This window comes from Muntiacus reevesi, chromosome 3 (genome assembly GCF_963930625.1).
Source record: "Muntiacus reevesi chromosome 3, mMunRee1.1, whole genome shotgun sequence".
Classification (NCBI taxonomy): Eukaryota; Metazoa; Chordata; class Mammalia; order Artiodactyla; family Cervidae; genus Muntiacus; species Muntiacus reevesi.
Window position 1 is genome coordinate 604,301 of NC_089251.1, and position 21,709 is coordinate 626,009.

The following is a 21,709-nucleotide window of genomic DNA, read 5'->3' on the forward strand; positions in this document are numbered from 1 at the left end:
CGGGCGATGCCGAGCGGCGCGGCGGGCGGCGGGCGGCGGGGCGCGCAGAGGAGCGGGCCGCGGCGCGGAGGCGGCCGGAGCGCGGCCCCGCCATGGGCTTCCTGCACCAGCTGCAGCTGCTGCTCTGGAAGAACGTGACGCTGAAGCGCCGGAGCCCGGTGAGCGACCCCCCGCGCCGCGGGCCTGCGGGAGCCGGAGTCTGCGCGCACCGGGGCCGGCGGCGCGCTCCCCGCGCGCACGTGCGGTGGCCCGGCCGGGCGCGCGCGGACCCCAGGCGGGCGGGGCGGCGGGTGGTCGCCCCTTCCACGCCTGCCCCTGCCGCTGCCCGCGCTCTGGCCTCCGGAGAGGGGGCTCGGCTGTACCCGGCCCGCCGCCCGCGTCCGCTGACATTCGTGGAGCTCGGCTGAGTCACGGGGCGGGCGCCCTCCGCAACGCGCTCTCCCGGGCCAGCCTCAGGGCTGGAAGGTGGCCCCGGGCCCCTGGGGGCGCGGGAGACCCTGCTTCCCTGGGCAGAGGACCGGTTGGGAGTCTGGATCTGGCTCAGAGGCGCTGCAGTCTCTGGGCCCAGCCCTGGCGCCCCTGCAGGGACCCTGTCCCTCCTCCGGGCGCAGCCCTCTGTCCTTGGACAGGCGCCTCTCCTCGCGCACATGCACCGGCCCTTGCTCACCGGCTGGCACCGCGTCCTTGCTGTGCCTGCCTCGGCCAGCCTGGGCCCTGCTGCACGCTTTTGTCCTTTGGGGCCGTCCTCCCTGAAGCGGTCCACTCTCCACTCCCCCCACTGGCCTCCCCCCAGGACTGGGTCCTGTGACCACCACGCTCCCCGGCTCTCTGCCCTGTGCTCAGGGGCTGAAGCTCTGGTGAGGAGCGGGGCTGGGGCGGTATGGGTGTCATCACGCTGACCGCCACTGCTCTGGCCTTGGGAAGGGCAGGGGCATCTGCTGGCCTGCTTAGCTGGCACCAGCCACATCACAGCAAGTCAGCAAGCCATGGGCAGCGTGGGTTCCTGACAGGACACCGGGGATTTTCCAGGATGGGGCTCAGGGCGGGTTGGGGTCTGGAGACGGAACCTGAGGTGGCGGCATCTTCCTGCTTCTCTGGGGTTTGGGGGCTCCTGTCCCACCTGGCCCCGGGGCCCCTTGAGCTGACCAGCTCCTGCCTGGGCCCCTCCCCGAGAGGGGTTTCAAAGTGCACAGCGGGAAACCCAGACCTGCAGATGGGCAGGGTAGCCGTCATCACCCTGGCCTGGCAGGATTCCCCTGGGCACCTGGCCCTGGCAGGGAGCCAGGCTTGTGTTCGCTCCCTGCCCACGGCGCCCCAGGCTGACTGGTGCTGGGCTCGTGGATCAGACCTGCAGCCTCTGGCGCTGCCTCCTCCGCCGCAGGTTTTGGGTCACCGGGGCCAGCAGGGCGGGGCCCTGGGGAGGGATTGAGACTGGACGTGGGCATGCGTCAGTGTCACCCCCGAATTCCTGGCAGGGAGGATGGGAGCTGGGAGCAGAGGCTCCATTGAGGGCCCCAGCATCTCCTGGGCACCCCAGGGCTCAGGGACGTGGGCACCTGGCAAGCAGGGGGAGGTGCCCGCTGACCTTCACCCAGGAGTAGCCCCCGCATGTCAGGCTGGGCCTCCCCAGAGCCTTCCTTGCCCCGCCCCATGGCGCCCCCAGGGATGGCTGGGCTTGTGGAGATCCTTGGCCTGTGGCCACAGCACAGCAGGAATTCTTCCTCCAGGGTGGCTGAGGCCTCTCTGCGCTCATGCCGGGGGCTGGGGCAGGCCAGGTGGCGGGCGCACTCCTCCACTTTTCCGGGAGGGTCTTGGGCGTCACGGTTGGATCCCTGTACTTGGCTGGCAGAGGGTCTGGCCTGTGTGCTGCGTGCCTCGCTGAGGGTGCGTATGTACTCTGGGGGAAGCCTGGGCTGGGGGGTAAGAACCAAGGATCTCTGTGCCCAGCTTGCTCCGTCCTCCCAAGCTCTGTGCCTCAGTTTCTCCATCTGTCGGTGTGGACCTAGGTCTGGATAGCGGTCTGTCCTGGGGCTTCTGGCTGCTCCTGGTGGAGGGACCAGGTCCCTGGAGTCAGGGACAGCGCCTCAGGCCTCACCTGTTCTCTTCTGGACGCAGCGGGAGGGGCCCGGTGGGGACACACGGGGCACTGGCCCATCTCCAGCGACAGGGGTCTGACCACCTTGCAGGCCGCTGGGTGGGGCGCCCAGGTGGGGCTGAACCTGCACTGCCTGTCGTAACCAGATGCCCCTCTGGCCACCCGCCCGCCAGGCAGGCCTCCCTCCTCCCAGCAGCTCGTGTGCGGCCGTTGCTATAGCAATGAGGAGGCAGCAGGCCTGCTGCTGCAGTTACTGGCGGAGGTGCCCGGTGGCAGGGCGGGGGTGGGTGGGGCCGGTTCAGCAGCCGTGACCCCAGCCGCGCTGGGTGTGCACGCAGCAGGCGCCTCTCCTGGTCCACGATGCCTCCTGGGCTGGCCCTGGGCTGGCTGCTGGCTCAGGGCGGGGGTGGAGGCTGGCACGGGCTGGGGCGGGCATGGGGTGCAGACACACAGCAGGGTGTTCCACACCACAGAGCCCTATTGTCAACCCAGTAAACACAGCAGCATCTGGCCCCGCCTGGGGGGACCAGGGCTTGGGCCCTGGGCCAGAGAGAGCGCCGCTGGGTCAGCGCTCTGAAGAGTGTTTGGGGTGAGGGGTGAGGCTGAAGGAGCCTTGGTGTCTCTGCAGAAGCTCAGTAGGGGTAGGGGTCAGCACGTGCCCTCAGGTGGGCCAGGGCCCCCCAAAGAGCAGCCAGCCCAAGGTCCTCCTCCTCCTTCCACCGCGCCCTCCCTGAGCCAGGAGGGGTGCAGGTGGGAATAGAGGGAAGTCTGGACCCCGGGCACTTCTTTCCTGCTCCAGGCGGGTCCCAGCAGGGCTCACCTCGGTGCTCAACCTGCAGCCGAGTCGCCCTGGGAACCCTGATCAGAGGCCCCAGGCAGGCAGGGCTGCACCCACCTAAACCACCTACGGGAGGGGGGGGCGCCAGGGCAGAAGGCACGTGCGTCTCAGGGTCAGGGGGCTGTCAGACCCCTAACCAGGTCTTCCCAGAGGCTCAGGGCCCAGGGCTACAGCCAGGCCCTCCCCTGCTAGGCCTCACCTTCCTAGGCCTTTTCCAGGCGGGGAGATTGATGGCGCTACAGCTGCAGGGAAGAGGGCTGGCCCCGGGGGAGGGTAGGAGCCGCAGGCCACTCCAGACTCTGAGATCTTGCCCAGGTGGCCCTGCAGGCGGGCGAGGAGGTGGGCGACGGACGTGTGGGTCCACGTGGGCCACAGGCCGCTTGATTTGTCCCTGCCGGCCTTCAGTGACCCCATCTGGACTGGGTGTGGAGACCCAGTTCTCGCTTGAGCCAGAGAACACTGATCCTCTCGCTCCTCAAAGAGGTTCTGGAAGGAAGGAGCTGTGATCTTTGTGGCCTTGGGGGGCCTGGGTGGACCTGTGGCCCCTGGGGGGGGCACGCAGGGTCCAGTGGGGCTGGGCTGGCCCTGGTCTGTGAGGGCCAGGGGAGTTTGGGTGTGTCCTGTCCAGCCCTGGGCAGGTGGCCTCACTCCGCCCACCCTTTCCAGTGGGTCTTGGCCTTCGAGATCTTCATCCCGCTCGTCCTGTTTTTCATCCTGCTGGGGCTTCGGCAGAAGAAGCCCACCATCTCTGTGAAGGAAGGTGAGGGGCTTCTGGGGGCCCGGCCGGGAGGGGCGGGCAGGCGGCCCTCACGGCGCCTCGCACACCCTTGCGTGTGCACACGGCTCCTCCCAGCGCAGGGGTGCCCGCGCCTGGCCGGGCTGGGGAGACCGCGGCGCTGGGCCTCACTGTCTCCTCTGTTCTGTTCTGCCCCCCCCTGCCCCGCATGGTGTCTGCCCTCCTCCCGGGCCTGCATGCAGTCTGTAAGTGTTCGGTCGCCTCCCTGCTGGCCCGGGCACCCTCGGGAGCCCTGCGGGGCCTCCTGGTGAAGCTTGCGCCCTCCCCTACCCCTCGCTTGCGCTAACAGCGTCTCCTGGACAGCTGGGTCCTGCAGGGCCCCTGCCTGCTGTCAGGAGCAGCTGGCTCGGTGGGGTGGGGGTGGGGTGGGGGGAGGTCAAGGCTGGAGCCCCCTAGAACTCAGTGGCTCCCCGGTCAGGCTCCCTGGTGTCAGCCAGGGTGGGGGTGCCTGGCCCTGCGTGCAGGGCTGCAGCAGCTGGCCGCTGTCCACTCAGACCTAGGGGGCTTCTGCATTCACTCTACTAACCAGCGGCCAGAGAGGTCAGAGGTCACTGCCCAGGAGGGGGCCCCTCTGCTCCTGAGCCCTGGGGGCAGTGCTGCCGCCTGTTCTTGGGGAAGCTCAGCGCTGACCTAGGCGGCGGAGGGAAGAGGGACACTCTGGCAGTTGTGGGGAAGGGATGGTGAGATGCCCTTTGACCTCTGACCTGCCGGGGTCGTCTGCAATAGAACACTTCAGCCGTCTGTTTCCTGTCTGCTGCCTGCAGCTGCTTTTCTTTCTGAGTTTCTCTAAATCTCTCTTCTCGGCCTCTGTCTCTTTCCCCCCCGCCCCGACCCCGCCCCTCGCCGGCCCTGGGCCCTCTCGCCTGCCCCCCAGCCTTCTACACGGCGGCGCCCCTCACCTCCGCCGGCATCCTGCCAGTCATGCAGTCGCTGTGCCCCGACGGCCAGCGGGACGAGTTCGGCTTCCTTCAGTACGCCAACTCCACGTGAGTGCCCCGCCCCCGGCTGCCCCACCCCGGGCCTGGGCCCCGCCCCCGGCTGCCCCACCCCGGGCCTGGGCCCCGCCCCCAGATTCCCCGCCCCGGGCCCCGCCCCCGGCTGCCCCGCTCCGGGCCTGGGCCCCGCCCCCGGCTGCCCCACCCCGGGCCTGGGCCCCGCCCCCAGATTCCCCGCCCCGGGCCCCGCCCCCGGCTGCCCCGCTCCGGGCCTGGGCCCCGCCCCCCGGCTGCCCCACCCCGGGCCTGGGCCCCGCCCCCAGATTCCCAGTCCCGGGCCCCGCCCCCCGGCTGCCCCGCTCCGGGCCTGGCGGCCTGCGGGTGACGGCCGGCGTTGCTGCAGGGTCACACAGCTGCTGGAGCGCCTCAACCGCGTGGTGGAGGAGGGCAACCTGTTTGACCCGGCGAGGCCCAGCCTGGGCTCGGAGCTGGAGGTGCTGCGCCAGCACCTGGAGGCCCTCAGCGCCGGCCCGGACCCCTGGGACGGCCCCGCGGCCCGACCTGCAGGTGCGCCCCGGGGCGGGCCGGAGGTCAGCAGGGTTTGAAGCTGGGCTCAGGCGCTTCCTGCCGCAGGCCCCACGCCCACACCCCTGCCCGGCGCTCACCAGGCGCCCGCTGCCCGTCACTGTGGTCCAGCCACAGTGGGAGCTGCTGGGAGCTCAGCTCGGAGGCCCTCGGGGGCACGCTGGCCCCGGGTGGGGCCGGCCTTCAGCCCTGTCCGTCTGTCTGTCCAGTGTCCTCCTTCTCTCTGGACTCGGTGGCCAGGGACAGGCGGGAGCTGCGGCGCTTCCTGACGCAGAACCTGTCGCTGCCTGACAGTGCTGCCCGGGCCCTGCTGGCCGCCCAGGTCGACCTGCCCGAGGTGAGGGCTGGGAGCCTCAGTGGGACGCCTGTGTCTTCTCCTGGAAGCCCCCCGCCCTGGCCCTCCCCTGGCTCCTGTGGGGGTGCAGGGCTCCTGTGTCTGCTCCTGGGGGAGCCCCCAACCTGGCCCCCTGCCCTGGCGCTCTGCTGACTTCCCTGGGGGTGCAGGACTGGAGCCCCAGCTGAGCCACGACCCCCTTGCGCTCAGGTCTACCGCCTGCTTTTCGGCCCTTCGCCTGGCCTGGACGGAGCGTCAGGGCCCCCCAGGAATCAGCAGCCCCTGTTCCGGATGGAGGTGAGGGGCACCCGCTGCCTGCTTCTGGGTGAAGAGATGGCTCTCCTGGAGGGTGAGGGCTCCCCAGGAGGGTGAGGGGTTCCCTGGAGGGTGAGGGGTCCCCAGGATGGTGAGGGGTCCCCAGGAGGGTGAGGGGTACCCTGGAGGGTGAGGGCTCCCCAGGAGAGTGAGGGCTCCCCAGGAGGGTGAGGGGTCCCCAGGATGGTGAGGGGCCCCCTGGAGGGTGAGGGGTCCCCAGGAGGGTGAGGGCTCCCCAGGAGGGTGAGGGGTCCCCAGGATGGTGAGGGGTACCCTGGAGGGTAAGGAATCCCCAGGAGGGTGAGGGCTCCCCAGGATGGTGAGGGGTCCCCAGGAGGGTGAGGGCTCCCCAGGATGGTGAGGGGTCCCCAGGATGGTGAGGGCTCCCCAGGAGGGTGAGGGGTACCCTGGAGGGTGAGGGTTCCCCAGGAGGGTGAGGGGTATCCTGGAGTAGGTGCCTGTCACGGGGAGGCAGGGTGGGAATGCGTTCTTTATCCCTCCCCCTGCCCCCACTTGCTGTTGCAGGACCTGGGTGGTCTCGAACCCGGCCTGCTGGGTGGGGCAGGGTGAGGCCCTGGGCCGTCTGGGTCAGGCCTTTGGTGTTCTCTTGGCTGGGGCGCCTTTTCAGCCGTTCCCCTGCACCCTGCCCCTAGGAGCTGCTGCTGGCTCCTGCCCTCCTGGAGCAGCTCACGTGCATGCCAGGCTCCAGGGAGCTGGGCCGGGTCCTCACTGTGCCCCGGGGTCAGCAGACAGCGCTGCAGGGTTACCGGGACGCGGTCTGCAGAGGGCAGGCTGTGGCGCGTGCCCACCGCTTCTCGGAGCTGGCTGCTGAGCTCCGGAGCCAACTGGATGCGGCCAAGATCGCCCAGCAGGTGAGGCCTGCCTGCCAGCCAGCCTGCAGATCTGGCACCTGGGCTGTGCTTAGGTCCCCTGCCCCGGGCCTTCGGCCCAGCCTATCTCCCCGTCCCTGGTCGGTGCTCCCTGACCCCCAGGCTGCTCCCCTGCTCGCCTCCTGTGTCTCCTGCGGGTGTCCTCCCTGTTCCATGCTGACCTCAGCCACCCCTGCAGAGCAGCTCCCAGACCCTGCGCCCTCCCCTGGGCCTGCGTCTGCCCACTCACCCTGTTTCCCCTCAGCTGGGCCTGAACGGCCCCAATGGCTCTGCCGCCCCACAGCAGCCACCACCCCCACCGCGGCTGCAGGCGCTCCTGGAGGACCTGCTAGACGCACAGAAGGTCCTGCAGGATGTGGACGTCCTCTCGGCCCTGGCCCTGCTGCTGCCTCAGGGCGCCTGCGCAGGCCGGGCTTCTGGGCCCGCAGCCAGCGGCCCTGGTGGGGCGGCCAACAGCACTGGGGCTGGGGCGGGCCCCAGCTCCAACAGCACGGCCGAGGAGGGGGCCCCGTCCGCTGCAGCCCCTGCCCCCTCGGACGCGCTGCAGGGCCAGTGCTCCGCCTTCGTGCAGCTCTGGGCCGGCCTGCAGCCCATCCTGTGTGGCAACAATCGGTAGGTGGGTGGCAGGGGGCGGGGGTGAGGAAGGCGGGGGGCGCTGGGCCTGCCCCCAGGCCTGGCTCTGACGCCCCCTCCCGTCAGAGCCGTGGTCCCGGCCCGCGGTCCCCCACTCCCTGCCGGTGCCCCGTCCCACGAGTCTCGCCCGCTTGCCCCAGCACCATCGAGCCCGAGGCGCTGCGAAGGGGCAACATGAGCTCCCTGGGCTTCACGAGCAAGGAGCAGCGGAACCTGGGCCTCCTCGTGCACCTCATGACCAGCAACCCCAAGATCTTGTACGCGCCCGCGGGCTCCGAGGCAGACCGTGTCATTCTCAAGGTTTGCGCCTCGGGCTGCCCGTGTCCTCTGGGGCAGGAACTGAGGGAGCTGGGCAGAGGGCCCTGCAGGCTGGGGACGTCGGTGGCGGGGCGGCAGGTGGTAGAATTGGCATGAGAGGGGTGCAGCCCTGGCTCTTGAGAACTCCGGGGCTTGGCTCTCTGGGTAAGGGGACCTGTGAGCAAGTTCTAGGTGCAGGGGCACTTTGAAGGATGGCCGAGCATGGCCAGGGCTGGGCAGCACTGGTGAGGACAGAGGCGGGCCACAGGCAGAAACCGTCCAGAGCCTTGTCCAGGGCAGGGCAGCTGCGTAGTTTGGGACCAGCTGAGGGCACAGTGTCTGTGGCCCTCCCAGGTTGCAGTCTGGAAGAAGTAGAAACCAGGGCTGGAGATGGCCCAGGAAGGGGAGGGGCTGTGGAGGGCGTCTCTAGGATGAGCATGGGGGAAGATAAGAGCTAAGTGTCAGGGCCACTCAGGAGATACGTGGAGAGGTCCCACAAAGGGGCGCAGAAGACACCACTGGTGGCGGGGGTGCGGAGGCTGTGCTTTCCTGGGAGCCGGGCAGAGGGGGTTTCAGGGGAGGCGCTGAGCAGAGGCCTGGGAGGGGAGGGCTTGGAGCTTCTAGGGGCCATCTGGCCAGACCTAGATTGGTGGTTGATGGGGACTGGCCAGTGGGTGGCCTCCAGCCATGGAGGGAGGTAAGGAGTGAGAACCCCCCTTGCTGGCTGGGGTCCTTCCGTGAGCCCCATGCTCTGCCCTCACCCTCTGCAGGCCAATGAGACCTTCGCCCTTGTAGGCAACGTGACTCACTATGCCCAGGTGTGGCTCAACATCTCGGCAGAGATCCGCAGCTACCTGGAGCAGGGAAGGCTGCAGCAACACCTGCGCTGGCTGCAGCAGGTGCTGGGGGGCTGGGCTGGCGTGGGTGTGGCTGGGGCCCACCTGGGCCAGCCCAGGCCACCCGCTGAACCGATCTCCCCCTCCCCCAGTATGTGGCCGAGCTGCGGCTGCACCCAGAGGCACTGAGGCTGTCACCCGAGGAGCTGCCGCCTGCCCTGCGCCAGGACAACTTCTCACTGCCCAACGGCTCAGTCCTCCTGCAGCAGCTGGACACCATCGACAACGCCGCCTGCGGCTGGATTCAGTTCATGTCCAAGGTGGGTGGGTGGGCCCCGCGGGGCCCTGCGGCTGCCCGGGTCGCCTCTCACGACGCCCCTCTTCTAGGTCAGTGTGGACATCTTCAAGGGTTTTCCAGATGAGGAGACCATTGTCAACTACACCCTCAACCAGGCCTACCAGGATAATGTCACCGTGTTCGCTAGTGAGCCAGCCCCTGGGCAGGTCCCGAGCCCGGGTCCCCCGCCTCTCCCCTGCCCAAGACCTTGCCGTCCAGCACCGGCCCCACCGCACCCCCGCCCCGCCCCGCCCCGCCCCCGCCCGGCCCCGCCCTCCCCCTGCCCCCACCCGGCCCCGCCCTCCCTCTGCCTGCCCCGGCCCCGCCCTCCCTCTCCCTTCCTCGGCCCCGCCCTCCCTCTGCCTGCCCCGGCCCCGCCCTCCCTCTCCCTTCCTCGGCCCCGCCCTCCCTCTGCCTGCCCCGGCCCCGCCCTCCCTCTGCCTTCCCCGGCCCCGCCCTCCCTCTCCCTTCCTCGGCCCCGCCCCCGCCCGGCCCCGCCCTCCCTCTGCCTTCCTCGGCCCCGCCCCCGCCCCGCCCCCGCCCGCCCTCCCTTCCTCGGCCCCGCCCTCCCTCTGCCTTCCCCGGCCCCGCCCTCCCTCTCCCTTCCTCGGCCCCGCCCCCGCCCGGCCCCGCCCTCCCTCTGCCTTCCTCGGCCCCGCCCCCGCCCCGCCCCCGCCCGCCCTCTCCCTTCCTCGGCCCCGCCCTCCCTCTGCCTGCCCCGGCCCCGCCCCTCATCCCCCCTCTCCGCCCCACCCTTCCTCCGGTCCCAGGTGTGATCTTCCAGACCCGCAAGGACGGCTCCTTGCCGCCCCACGTGCACTATAAGATCCGCCAGAATTCGAGCTTCACGGAGAAAACCAACGAGATCCGCCGGGCCTACTGGCGGCCGGGGCCCAACACCGGCGGCCGCTTCTACTTTCTATATGGCTTCGTCTGGATCCAGGGTGAGGGCCGACCCTGGGGCCGCGGGGGGCCGCGGGGGCCGGGGCGCAGCCTTTGCTGACCGCCGTCCTCTTGCTCCTCCCACCCGCAGACATGATGGAGCGCGCCATCATCGACACCTTCGTGGGCCACGACGTGGTGGAGCCGGGCAACTACGTGCAGATGTTCCCTTACCCCTGCTACACGCGGGACGAGTGAGTGCAGAGGAGCGCTGGGCGAGCGCTGGGCGCCGCGTCCACCGGCCTCCGCCTCACGCGCCTCCCTCCCCCCAGCTTCCTGTTTGTCATCGAGCACATGATGCCGCTCTGCATGGTGATTTCCTGGGTCTACTCTGTGGCCATGACCATCCAGCACATCGTGGCCGAGAAGGAGCACCGGCTGAAGGAGGTGGGGGGAAGAGGGGAGGGCTGGAGGTGGGGGGATGGAGGCAGGTGAGAGGGCAGAGGACGGGTGGGGGGCAGCTGCGGGCAGCCCTCCCTCCCCTGGCCGAGTGCCCTGCCGCCCTCGCGCAGGTGATGAAGACCATGGGCCTGAACAATGCAGTGCACTGGGTGGCCTGGTTCATCACGGGCTTCGTGCAGCTCTCCATCTCGGTGACAGCGCTAACCGCCATCCTCAAGTACGGCCAGGTCCTGGCGCACAGCCACGTGCTCATCATCTGGCTCTTCCTGGCTGTCTACGCCGTGGCCACCATCATGTTCTGGTGAGCGCTGTGTGGCCGCAGCGGGCGGGGGGGGGGGGGGGGCTTGCTTCCAGTGAGGATCCAGGACTCGGGTGTGGTTGACGGCCCACGGCCCCGCCTGCCCCCAGCTTCCTGGTGTCCGTGCTGTACTCCAAGGCCAAGCTGGCCTCAGCCTGCGGTGGCATCATCTACTTCCTGAGCTACGTGCCCTACATGTACGTGGCTATCCGTGAGGAGGTGGCCCACGACAAGATCACTGCCTTCGAGAAGTGCATCGCGGTGAGGGTCATGGGGGTGGCCCGGGCGTGGGGGTGTCCGGCCTCCTTTCCCGCGCTGACGCTGCTGTCTCCTCAGTCCCTGATGTCCACGACGGCCTTTGGCCTGGGCTCCAAGTACTTTGCTCTGTACGAGGTGGCGGGCGTGGGCATTCAGTGGCACACGTTCAGCCAGTCTCCTGTGGAAGGGGATGACTTCAACCTGCTCCTGGCTGTCACCATGCTGATGGTGGACGCGGTCGTCTACGGGGTGCTCACGTGGTACATAGAGGCTGTACACCCAGGTACCAAGCCCTCTGGAGGGGAGGGGCACAGGAGAAGGGTGCTGTCTCCAGGGGGACACATGGCCTGGGGGACAGTGACCCCAGGCCCTGGTTCAGCCTCCCCTCTCCCCACAGGCATGTACGGGCTGCCCCGGCCCTGGTACTTCCCGCTGCAGAAGTCCTACTGGCTGGGGAGCGGGCGGACGGAGGCATGGGAGTGGAACTGGCCGTGGGCTCGTGCCCCCCGCCTCAGTGTCATGGAGGAGGATCAAGCCTGTGCCATGGAGAGCCGGCGCTTGGGTGAGTGGGCACCAGGGTGGGCACTGGGGCAGTTGCTGACTTTGGCGGGGTTGGGGACAGCCCTGGTGCTGACTCTCAGCCCCGGTGCAGAAGAGACACGGGGCATGGAAGAGGAACCCACCCACCTGCCGCTGGTGGTCTGCGTGGACAAGCTCACTAAAGTCTATAAGAATGACAAGAAGCTGGCTTTGAACAAGCTGAGCCTCAACCTCTATGAGAATCAGGTCGTGTCCTTCCTGGGCCACAACGGGGCTGGCAAGACCACCACCATGTGCGTGTTGGCGGGTGGGTGGCAGGGAGGGCTCCCTGCAGGAGGTGGGGCCGTGACCTCACCTGTCTGCCCAGGTCTATCCTCACTGGCCTATTTCCACCAACGTCGGGCTCGGCCACCATCTACGGGCACGACATCCGCACCGAGATGGACGAGATCCGCAAGAACCTGGGCATGTGTCCCCAGCACAACGTGCTCTTCGACCGGCTCACGGTGGAGGAGCATCTCTGGTTCTACTCCAGGCTCAAGAGCATGGCCCAGGACGAGATCCGCAAGGAGATGGACAAGTGGGTGGGGCTTGGGCGGGTCGCGAGGCTGCAGGCAGCAGCACCCGCTGCTCCCACGTCTCACGTCCCATCCGCCCTCAGGATGATCGAGGACCTGGAGCTCTCCAACAAACGGCACTCGCTGGTGCAGACGCTCTCCGGCGGCATGAAGCGCAAGCTCTCGGTGGCCATCGCCTTCGTGGGTGGCTCCCGGGCCATCATCCTGGATGAGCCCACGGCCGGTGTGGACCCATATGCGCGACGTGCTATCTGGGACCTGATCCTGAAGTACAAGCCGGGTGAGCGGGCACTGAGGGTGGGGAGAGCGGGCCCCTGCCTGGCCCCACCTGGCTGCCCCTCTGATCCCCGTCTCCCCCAGGCCGCACCATCCTCCTGTCCACCCACCACATGGACGAGGCTGACTTGCTTGGGGACCGCATTGCCATCATCTCCCACGGGAAGCTCAAGTGCTGCGGCTCGCCACTCTTCCTCAAGGGCACCTACGGGGACGGCTATCGCCTCACGCTGGTCAAGCGGCCTGCCGAGCCCGGGGGCCCCCAAGGTCTGTGCGGAAGCCACCTGCCCCAGACCCCTCCTCAAGACCAGAGAGGTTGAGGGGCTGGGCTCTCACTATTGCCCAGTGGGCCCAGGGTGCTGGTTGGGCCTGGCCCACCCTCTCCCCCAGCCCCTGAGTGAAGCCCTCCCTACCTTCTTAGAGCCGGGGCTGACAGCCAGCCCCCCAGGTCCGGCCCAGCTGAGTAGCTGCTCCGAGTCCCAGGTTTCCCAGTTCATTCGCAAACACGTGGCCTCCTGCTTGCTGGTCTCAGACACCAGCACCGAGCTCTCCTACATCCTGCCCAGCGAGGCCGCCAAGAAGGGAGCCTTTGAGCGCCTCTTTCAGGTGCGTGAGTCCGGGCTGGGCTGATGGAGGAGGTGGGACTTGGGGCAGAGGTCTGTAGGAAGTGGGGGTGACCGAGGAGGTGTGTTCAGCAGAAGAGGTTGTTCTGGGCTCAGGGGCGGGGCCAGCAGAGGGGCGTGGTGGGGCGGGGCCAGCGGAGGGGTGGGACTGGTGGAGGAGGTCGGACTGGGCTTGGGGGCGGGGCCAGAAGAGTGGGCGGGGCTGTAGCAGGGCTGGGGCGCGGGCAGCAGAGGGGGCGTGGCAGGGGCGGGGCCAGCGGAGGGGTGAGACTGGTGGAGGCGGCAGGACTGGACTCGGGGGCGGGGTCAGCGAAGGGGGCGTGTCTGGGGCGGGGCCGGTAGAGGAGGCGGGGCTGCCCAAGAGGTGGGCCTCACGCAGCTCTTTCACAGCACCTGGAGCACAGTCTGGACGCACTGCACCTGAGCAGCTTTGGGCTGATGGACACGACACTGGAGGAAGTGTTCCTTAAGGTGTCGGAGGAGGACCAGTCGCTGGAGAACAGTGAGGCCGGTGAGACTCCAGAGCTGCTGATAAGCTCTGCCCCATCCCCTGGCTCCGTCAGCTCTGAGCACGAGCCTGGGGTTGTCACTCTTTCCCTGTCTCTGGGGGCCAAGGGTTTTAGGTGTGAACAGGGAGCAGGACGCCCCAGGGTCAGGCTGGGGCTGGAGCCTGGGGTGGGTGGGTGAGTGTGGAGGCTGGGGTTCCCAACAGGCCTGCAGGTGAGCCGCCCTGAGTCCCCGTACGTCTCCCCTGGCCCCTCTGCAGATGTGAAAGAGTCCAGGAAAGATGTGTTGCCGGGGGCTGCAGACCCGGTGTCGGGGGAGGGTCCCGCCGGCAACCTGGCACGGTGCGCGGAGCTGGCCCAGTCACAGGCGTCGCTGCAGTCCGCGTCCTCGGTGGGCTCTGCCCGTGGTGACGAGGGGGCCGGCTACACCGATGTCTACGGCGACTACCGCCCTCTCTGCGACAACTTGCAGGACCCTGACAATGCCAGCTTGCAAGGTGGGGGCTGTTGGGTACAGCTGGGAGGGTCCCTGGAGGGTGGAGCGGGCCCGTGCTCAGCTCCTGCCTCCCATGCAGAGGCGGAGGCGGAGATCCTCGCGCGGGTTGGCCAGGGCAGCCGCAAGCTGGAGGGCTGGTGGCTGAAGGTGCGCCAGTTCCACGGGCTCCTGGTGAAGCGCTTCCACTGTGCCCGGCGCAACTCCAAGGCACTGTCCTCTCAGATCCTGCTCCCCGCCTTCTTCGTCTGCGTGGCTATGACTGTGGCACTCTCCGTCCCAGAGATCGGTACAGGCCAGCTGCCTGGCCAGGCACCTGGACATCCGCCTGCTCGGGAGCCACGTGGGGAGGCCCTGGGCGTGGCAGCTGAGGCTGTTGGGCACACTTTGGGGTTTCATTGGGGTGCAGACCCCAAGCTTGGGTCCCCTGTGGGTACTAGGAAGAGGGGACCCAGGCCTGCGGGGTGCTGGCAGGCTGTAGGAACTTGCTGAGGCTTCCCCGTGTATCCCACCAGGCGACCTGCCCCCGCTGGTCCTGTCCCCCTCCCAGTACCACAACTACACGCAGCCTCGTGGCAATTTCATCCCCTACGCCAACGAGGAGCGCCGGGAATACCGGTGAGCCACCAGCGGGGCTGCCGTGGAGGGCAGGGGCTAGTGCGGGGGCTGGGGGCTGGCCCGACCCCCACCTGGACTCACTCTCTGCTTTCCCAGCTTGCGACTGTCCCCCGATGCCGGCCCCCAGCAGCTGGTGGGCACCTTCCGGCTGCCGTCGGGGGTGGGCGCCACCTGTGTGCTCAAGTCTCCGGCCAACGGCTCGCTGGGGCCCACGCTGAACCTGAGCAGCGGTGAGTCGCGCCTGCTGGCCGCGCGGTTCTTCGACAGCATGTGCCTGGAGTCCTTCACACAGGGGCTGCCGCTGTCCAACTTCGTGCCGCCCCCACCCTCACCTGCTCCATCCGACTCCCCCGTGACCCTGGACGAGGACCTGCTGCCCACCTCAGGGCCAGGTACTGGCTAGTGGGGCCGCCTGGGGCTCAGGAAAGCAGGGGCCGGGCTGACTGTGCGCTCTGTCTGCAGACAACTGGACGTCGGCGCCCTCCCTCCCACACCTGGTGCGGGAGCCCGTCCGCTGTACCTGCTCTGGGCAAGGCACTGGCTTCTCCTGCCCCGGCGGTGTGGGCGGGCACCCGCCCCAGATGCGGGTGGTCACGGGCGACATCCTGACCGACATCACCGGCCACAATGTCTCCGAGTACCTGCTCTTCACCTCTGACCGCTTCCGGCTGCACCGGTGAGCAGAGGGCAGGGGCGTGCCGGCCATGGGTGGGCGCGGACCCCATTGCCCGCCTGGCCTCACGGGTGGCCGGCTTGCCACCCAGGTACGGGGCCATCACCTTTGGCAACGTGCAGAAGTCCATCCCAGCCTCGTTTGGGACCCGGGCCCCAGCTATGGTGCGGAGAATGGCCGTGCGCCGGGCTGCCCAGGTGAGCCCGCTTGGCCCCGGCCCTGCCGCGCCCCAGCCTCTCCCCAGGTCTGCGGGGCCGACCGGCTCGGGGTCTCTGTGCCCCCGCAGGCTTTCTACAACAACAAGGGCTACCACAGCATGCCCACCTACCTCAACAGCCTCAACAACGCCATCTTGCGTGCCAACCTGCCCAAGAGCAAGGGCAACCCTGCGGCCTACGGTGGGTGAGCGGGATGGGGTGGCTGGTGCGGGGCGGGCGGGCAGGCAGAGCAGGTCCTGAGGCTGCCCCTTGCTGCAGGCATCACCGTCACCAACCACCCGATGAACAAGACGAGCGCCAGCCTCTCTCTGGATTACCTGTAGGTGCGGGCGGGGGTGGGGGCGGGGCGCCCCGCGGGGCCGTGTGCCGGGCAGGGCTGAGGGCCTCCTCACCCGCAGGCTGCAGGGCACCGATGTGGTCATCGCCATCTTCATCATCGTGGCCATGTCCTTCGTGCCGGCCAGCTTCGTGGTCTTTCTGGTGGCCGAGAAGTCCACCAAGGCCAAGCATCTGCAGTTTGTCAGCGGCTGCAACCCCGTCATCTACTGGCTGGCCAACTACGTCTGGGACATGGTGTGCCCCCAGACCCCCGGCCGTCCCCCACGCCCCTGCCCCTCGCTGGGCCCCCCGTCCTGCCCTGGGGCCCCTCACCCCTGCCCCAGGCCCCTCACCTGCCACCCCTGCTCTGCTAGCTGAACTACCTGGTTCCGGCCACCTGCTGTGTCCTCATCCTGTTCGTGTTTGACCTGCCGGCCTACACGTCCCCCACCAACTTCCCGGCCGTGCTCTCCCTGTTCCTGCTCTACGGGTAAGGGGGCGATGGCGGGGGCCGTGGGGGGGGCGATGGCGGAGGGGACAGCGCAGGGGGGCGGATGGCCCAGTGACGCCGCCTGGCTGCCGCCCACAGGTGGTCCATCACCCCCATCATGTACCCGGCCTCCTTCTGGTTCGAGGTCCCCAGCTCAGCCTACGTGTTTCTCATCGTCATCAACCTCTTCATCGGCATCACCGCCACCGTGGCCACCTTCCTGCTGCAGCTCTTTGAGCATGACAAGGTGGCCCGGGGTGGCGGGGTGGGGGGCGGCAGGGCTGAGGCTGTGCCCTGACACCCCCCCTGTGACCCTCCAGGACCTGAAGCTTGTCAACAGTTACCTGAAGAGCTGCTTCCTCATCTTCCCCAACTACAACCTGGGCCACGGGCTCATGGAGATGGCGTACAACGAGTACATCAATGAGTACTACGCCAAGATCGGTGAGGCTGCGGGGCTGACGGCACGGCCCTGGGGAGGCGGGGCGAGCGGGCGCTCCCGAGGCCCCGGCCCTGAGCCAGCTGCCCCGCAGGCCAGGTTGACAAGATGAAGTCTCCCTTCGAGTGGGACATCGTAACCAGGGGCCTGGTGGCCATGACCGTCGAGGGCTTTGTGGGCTTCCTCCTGACCATCATGTGTCAGTACAACTTCCTGCGGCAGCCGCAGTGAGTGCCGTGGGCCCTGCGGGCGGGGGCGGGGCTGGGCGCTGCCCTCCGGCGTGGCCATGGCGCGTGGGCACTGGGCGCGTCAGCCACGTGCTGCCCCTCCTGCCCCCCAGGCGCATGCCCGTGTCCACAAAGCCCGTGGAGGATGACGTGGACGTGGCCAGCGAGCGGCAGCGAGTGCTCAGGGGAGACGCCGACAACGACATGGTCAAAATCGAGAACCTGACCAAGGTGGGCCCTGGGCGGCTGGGGGCGGAGCCCGGGGTAGGCCGGGGCCCGGGCCGGAGCTCGGGGGGCCTGCTGAGCGGCCACCCCCTCACCGCCACCAGGTGTACAAGTCGCGGAAGATCGGCCGCATCCTGGCCGTGGACCGCCTGTGCCTGGGCGTGCGTCCTGGTGAGTGCTTCGGCCTCCTGGGTGTCAACGGCGCGGGCAAGACTAGCACCTTCAAGATGCTGACGGGCGACGAGAGCACGACGGGGGGCGAGGCCTTCGTCAACGGGCACAGGTGCGGGCGGGCAGGCGGGCGCGCGGGCGGGCGGGTGGGCCGGCAGCGGCCCCGGTGCTGACGGCGCTGTGTCCCCAGCGTGCTCAAGGACCTGCTCCAGGTGCAGCAGAGCCTGGGCTACTGCCCGCAGTTCGACGCCCTGTTCGACGAGCTCACAGCCCGAGAGCACCTGCAGCTGTACACGAGGCTCCGGGGCATCCCCTGGAAGGACGAGGCGCGGGTGAGGGTCACCCGGCGGGGGAGGCGGCTGGCACGGGAGTTGGGGGGGCCCCTGACGTCCCCATCACTCCCAGGTGGTGAAGTGGGCCCTGGAGAAACTGGAGCTGACCAAATATGCTGACAAGCCCGCCGGCACCTACAGCGGAGGGAACAAGCGGAAGCTGTCAACAGCCATCGCCCTCATTGGGTACCCAGCCTTCATCTTCCTGGTGAGCCCAGGGGTGGCACTGGGGGGAGGATTGGGGATGGGGAGGATGGGTGAGGATGGGGGATGGGGAGAATGAGGGCTGGGGTGGGATGGGGAGGATGGGGATGGGATGGGATGGGGAAGATGGGGGATGGAGCGGGTTGGGGGTCAGGTACCCCAACCTTCATCTTCCTGGTGAGCCCAGGGGTGGCACTGGGGGGAGGATTGGGGATGGGGGGAATGAGGGCTGGGGTGGGATGGGGAGGATGGGGGATGGAGTGGGTTGGGGGTCAGGTACCCCAACCTTCATCTTCCTGGTGACCCCAGGGGTGGGATGAGGGACAGTACCCCATCTTTGTGTTTTTGGTGAGCTGGGTGGGAAGCAGCTGGTGGGGCCAGATGGGGAGGATGGGGTACAGTGGCTGAGCCTGGCACCACCCCCAGGACGAGCCTACCACAGGCATGGACCCCAAGGCCCGGCGCTTCCTCTGGAACCTCATCTTGGACCTCATCAAGACGGGGCGCTCAGTGGTGCTGACTTCACACAGGTCTGTCCCTGCCCCCGCCCCGCCCCCCCCACAGGCCCCCGCACTCCGTGCCAGCCTTGGGTCTCGCCCACAGCATGGAGGAGTGTGAGGCGCTATGCACACGGCTGGCCATCATGGTGAACGGGCGCCTGCGCTGTCTGGGCAGCATCCAGCATCTGAAGAACCGGTGAGCCCCGGGGGCGAGGGCCTGGAGGGGAGGGGCACGGGGAGGGGGGGCGGAGCGGGGGCCTGGGGGCGGGGGGGGGGGGGGGGGGTCCGCCCATGCGGACAGGGCCCCACCAGGGAGCCGCAGGCTGTTGACGAGCCAGGCCAAGACTGGGCCCCTCTGCTGGCTGGGGTGTGGCCACGAGCCTGTCCCGCAGGTTCGGGGACGGCTACATGATCACGGTGAGGACCAAGAGCAGTCAGAACGTGAAGGACGTGGTGCGGTTCTTCAACAGGAACTTCCCGGAGGCCATCCTCAAGGTGGGCAAGGCCTGGGGGGTGGGAGGGGGCACCGCCCGAGCGGCCTCTGACCTCTGTGCCCCCCAGGAGAGGCACCACACGAAGGTACAGTACCAGCTCAAGTCCGAGCACATCTCGCTGGCGCAAGTGTTCAGCAAAATGGAGCAGGTGGTGGGCGTGCTGGGCGTCGAGGACTACTCGGTCAGCCAGACCACCCTGGACAACGTGAGTGCCCCGGGCCGGGGCCGCCCCCCCCCTGGGCCGGCCCCCCGCCCACCCCCCTGCCCCCACCCACCAGGTGTTCGTGAACTTCGCCAAGAAACAGAGCGACAATCTGGAGCAGCAGGAGACGGAGCCGCCCTCGGGCCTGCAGTCGCCGCTGGGCCGCCTGCTCAGCCTGTTCCGGCCGCGGCCTCCCCCTACTGAGCTGCGGGCGCTGGTGGCCGACGAACCCGAGGACCTGGACACGGAGGACGAGGGCCTCATCAGCTTCGAGGAGGAGAGGGTGAGCCAGGGGCTGGGGTCAGGGCCGCGGACTGGCCAGGGGGCCGGGCTCGGGTTGGGAGGCGGGGCCGGGCTCGGGAGAGGGCGGGGCCGGGCTCGGGAGGGGCGTGGCCGAGCGCGGGAGAGGGCGGGGCCGGGCTCGGGAGGGGCGTGGCCGAGCGCGGGAGAGGGCGGGGCCGGGCTCGGGAGGGGCGTGGCCGAGCTGGGGCCTCGGATTCCTGCTGGTCTGAGCCTGTGGGGCAGAGGGACCCACCTGATACTCGGGAGTAGAGTGGACCTGGGAGGCCCGGGTGCAGTCAGGGGAGACAGACCACGCCGACCTCCTAGCGCCTTGGAAACGGAGGGCATTTTGGAGCCAGGCAGAGCTGAGGTGGGCGGAGCAGAGCCTGGAAACAGCAGCCACCTGCCTGGCAGGGGCAGACCACGGGGTTGGGGGCGGGGGCGGGAGCCCCGAGAGGCAGCTCGGGGCGGGCAGAGGCGGGAGAGCCGGCGAGAGGGCCGGCCTGGGGCGGGCAGAGGCGGGAGAGCCGGCGAGAGGGCCGGCCTGGGGCGGGCGCGGGCTCACACACCCCAGCCAGCCTGTCGCTGTCCACCAGGCCCAGCTCTCCTTCAACACGGACACGCTCTGCTGACCGCCGGAGATGGGTCGAGGTTAGCGGTGGGAGCAGAAGTCAGGCGGTGGCCGAGGTCCCACGTGTGCCCCCCCACCCCGCGCCCACCTGCCAGGCCCTGGAGCGGGCGGTCCAGGACCAAGGGCTTCAGCCCCCTCCAGCCCCCCTCAGCCGTCGCACCGCCCTCCCCTCGTTGTGCCAAAGGCCGGCCCCGCCCCGGACTGCGCACACCCTCAGCCTGCTCTGCCTTAAAGCCTTGGGGTCTGGCCGGCCCCTGGCCTCTGCCCATGCCCAGCTCTGCCCACCACTCCCAGGGCCGCGGGGTGCCCCGGGCTGCCAGGACCGCCCGACCTCTCCTGGCGGGACCTGGCGTCCCCACGGGCTGAACTCTTAGACCCAGTTTGGATGGTGGCTGCTGCCGGCCTTGGGCTGAGGGGAGGGGTTGGTTCGGCCCCACCCAAGGCACCTATTTATTTTGCTTTAGGATAAGGCTTCCTCACCCTGGCTTCCTGCAGGGAGGCCGTTGTCGTGGACCGGGCAGTGGGCTGCCGGGGGCAGCGGGCTGGGTAGGTAGCAGGAATGGAGAAGCTGGCCCCAGCGGCCAGGCGAGGGGCCTGACCCCCTCCCCACCCGTCCTGCTGCCATTGCCCTCCCCCCAGCTTGGCCCCCTGCCCTCCCACCTGGGAGCCAGACCTGTACATAGCGCACAGATGTTTGTTTTAAATAAATAAAAAAAGTCCACGCAAGCCTGTGTGTGTGGGGTGGGGTGTGGGGTGACGGGGGCCCACTGGATGCCGGGACACAGCACCTGCCCGCAGGCACCGGGCTCAGGCTGGGGGAGGAAGACGGGGTCAGCCTGGAGGAGGGGCTGGGCTCCTCTGCCCTCACCGTCCCTTCTAACCAGAGCTGTCAGCGCTACTGGAAAGGGCCCGCAGGCAGGGGCTCAAGGGAGACGAGTTCCCCCAGACGTGAGGCCCCGCTGGGGCCCTGAAGGGGGAGGTGGGCAGCTGCACGGCCCCTCCGGCGTCTACTCTGCGGATGCGGCAGGGGTGGAGGGGAGGGTTAGAGGATCCAAGCGCCCCGGGGAGGTTGTGGTCCTATTAAGGTTGGTAAACGGGTTTGTCCTCACTTTTTTAAAAACATGGTAGGCGTTTCAGACAGCACAAGCGGATAGAAAGCACAGATGGCCTGCCTGTGTTTCTAGTGTCAGAGGTCATTCTGCGGGATACACGCGTAGGCTCAGAGTCACAGGTATGAACGCGTGGTATGTTCAGTTTGCTGGGCTTCTCTCTCCCTCTTGGCCTGGTTTGCTAGGGCCACCGTAACAGAGTACCACGCAGGCAGCTTAAACACCAGACACCTACTCTCTCACCCTCTGGGGCCAGAAATTCAAGATCGAGGTGCTGGCAGGTTGGATCCTCCTGAGGTCATGGGTGGCGAAAGCTCCCTGCTCTCCCAGCCGCCGGGGGTCTTGTGGCCGTCTCTGGTGTCCTGTAGGAGCATCGCCTGGTTCTCTGCCTCCAGCTCCACGCAGCGTTCTCCATCTGCGTGTGTGAAGGTGTCCATATCTGCCCTTTTTATGGGGACGCGGTCATACAGGGCTAACGCCCATTGCCATGACCTCATCTTGATCACCCTCATCTCCAAATACAGTCACATTCTGAGGGTGGGGGCTGGGGGGAGGACCCGAACATGTGAATTCAGAGGGGGCAGCCGTAACACCAGGAAACCTCAGGCTAGTGGGACCAGCCCTCTGTCCTCGTTGGTGGATGCACCAGGTTCCCAGTCCCGGGGGACCGCAGACCATTGATTCATCCTTCGTGTACTCACGGGGCCGTCCCAGAGGCACTGCTGTTTACCAGGGGCAGCCCCAGGAGTGCGTTTCCCCACATCCTTGC

At 68.6% G+C, this 21,709-nt stretch overlaps 1 protein-coding gene across 2 annotated transcripts; it reads left to right on the plus strand.

The window, feature by feature from the left end:
* The first annotated feature begins 17 nt into the window (after positions 1-17).
* On the plus strand, positions 18-20,542 carry ABCA2 (ATP binding cassette subfamily A member 2). Of its 2 annotated transcripts, XM_065928024.1 has the most exons (49): positions 18-158; positions 3,600-3,693; positions 4,604-4,715; positions 5,068-5,231; positions 5,459-5,586; positions 5,794-5,880; positions 6,552-6,770; positions 7,033-7,400; positions 7,562-7,721; positions 8,489-8,617; positions 8,707-8,874; positions 8,942-9,038; positions 9,662-9,835; positions 9,925-10,027; positions 10,106-10,220; positions 10,346-10,536; positions 10,644-10,794; positions 10,870-11,074; positions 11,189-11,353; positions 11,444-11,624; positions 11,699-11,911; positions 11,993-12,189; positions 12,270-12,452; positions 12,607-12,791; positions 13,199-13,319; positions 13,575-13,811; positions 13,890-14,096; positions 14,323-14,425; positions 14,522-14,817; positions 14,888-15,101; positions 15,190-15,295; positions 15,385-15,496; positions 15,575-15,635; positions 15,715-15,889; positions 16,009-16,124; positions 16,224-16,371; positions 16,445-16,568; positions 16,658-16,790; positions 16,904-17,021; positions 17,120-17,298; positions 17,377-17,518; positions 17,592-17,726; positions 18,149-18,252; positions 18,326-18,418; positions 18,615-18,717; positions 18,784-18,921; positions 18,995-19,201; positions 19,797-19,851; positions 20,296-20,542. In XM_065928024.1, the coding sequence occupies exons 1-48, from the start codon at positions 93-95 to the stop codon at positions 19,830-19,832; spliced, it is 7,263 nt and encodes a 2,420-aa protein (XP_065784096.1). In that variant the 5' UTR covers positions 18-92; the 3' UTR covers positions 19,833-19,851; positions 20,296-20,542. The 2 variants fall into 2 exon arrangements, with proteins under 2 accessions (XP_065784096.1, XP_065784095.1); XM_065928023.1 differs by having other exon boundaries at positions 19,797-20,542.
* The last annotated feature ends 1,167 nt before the right edge of the window (positions 20,543-21,709 follow it).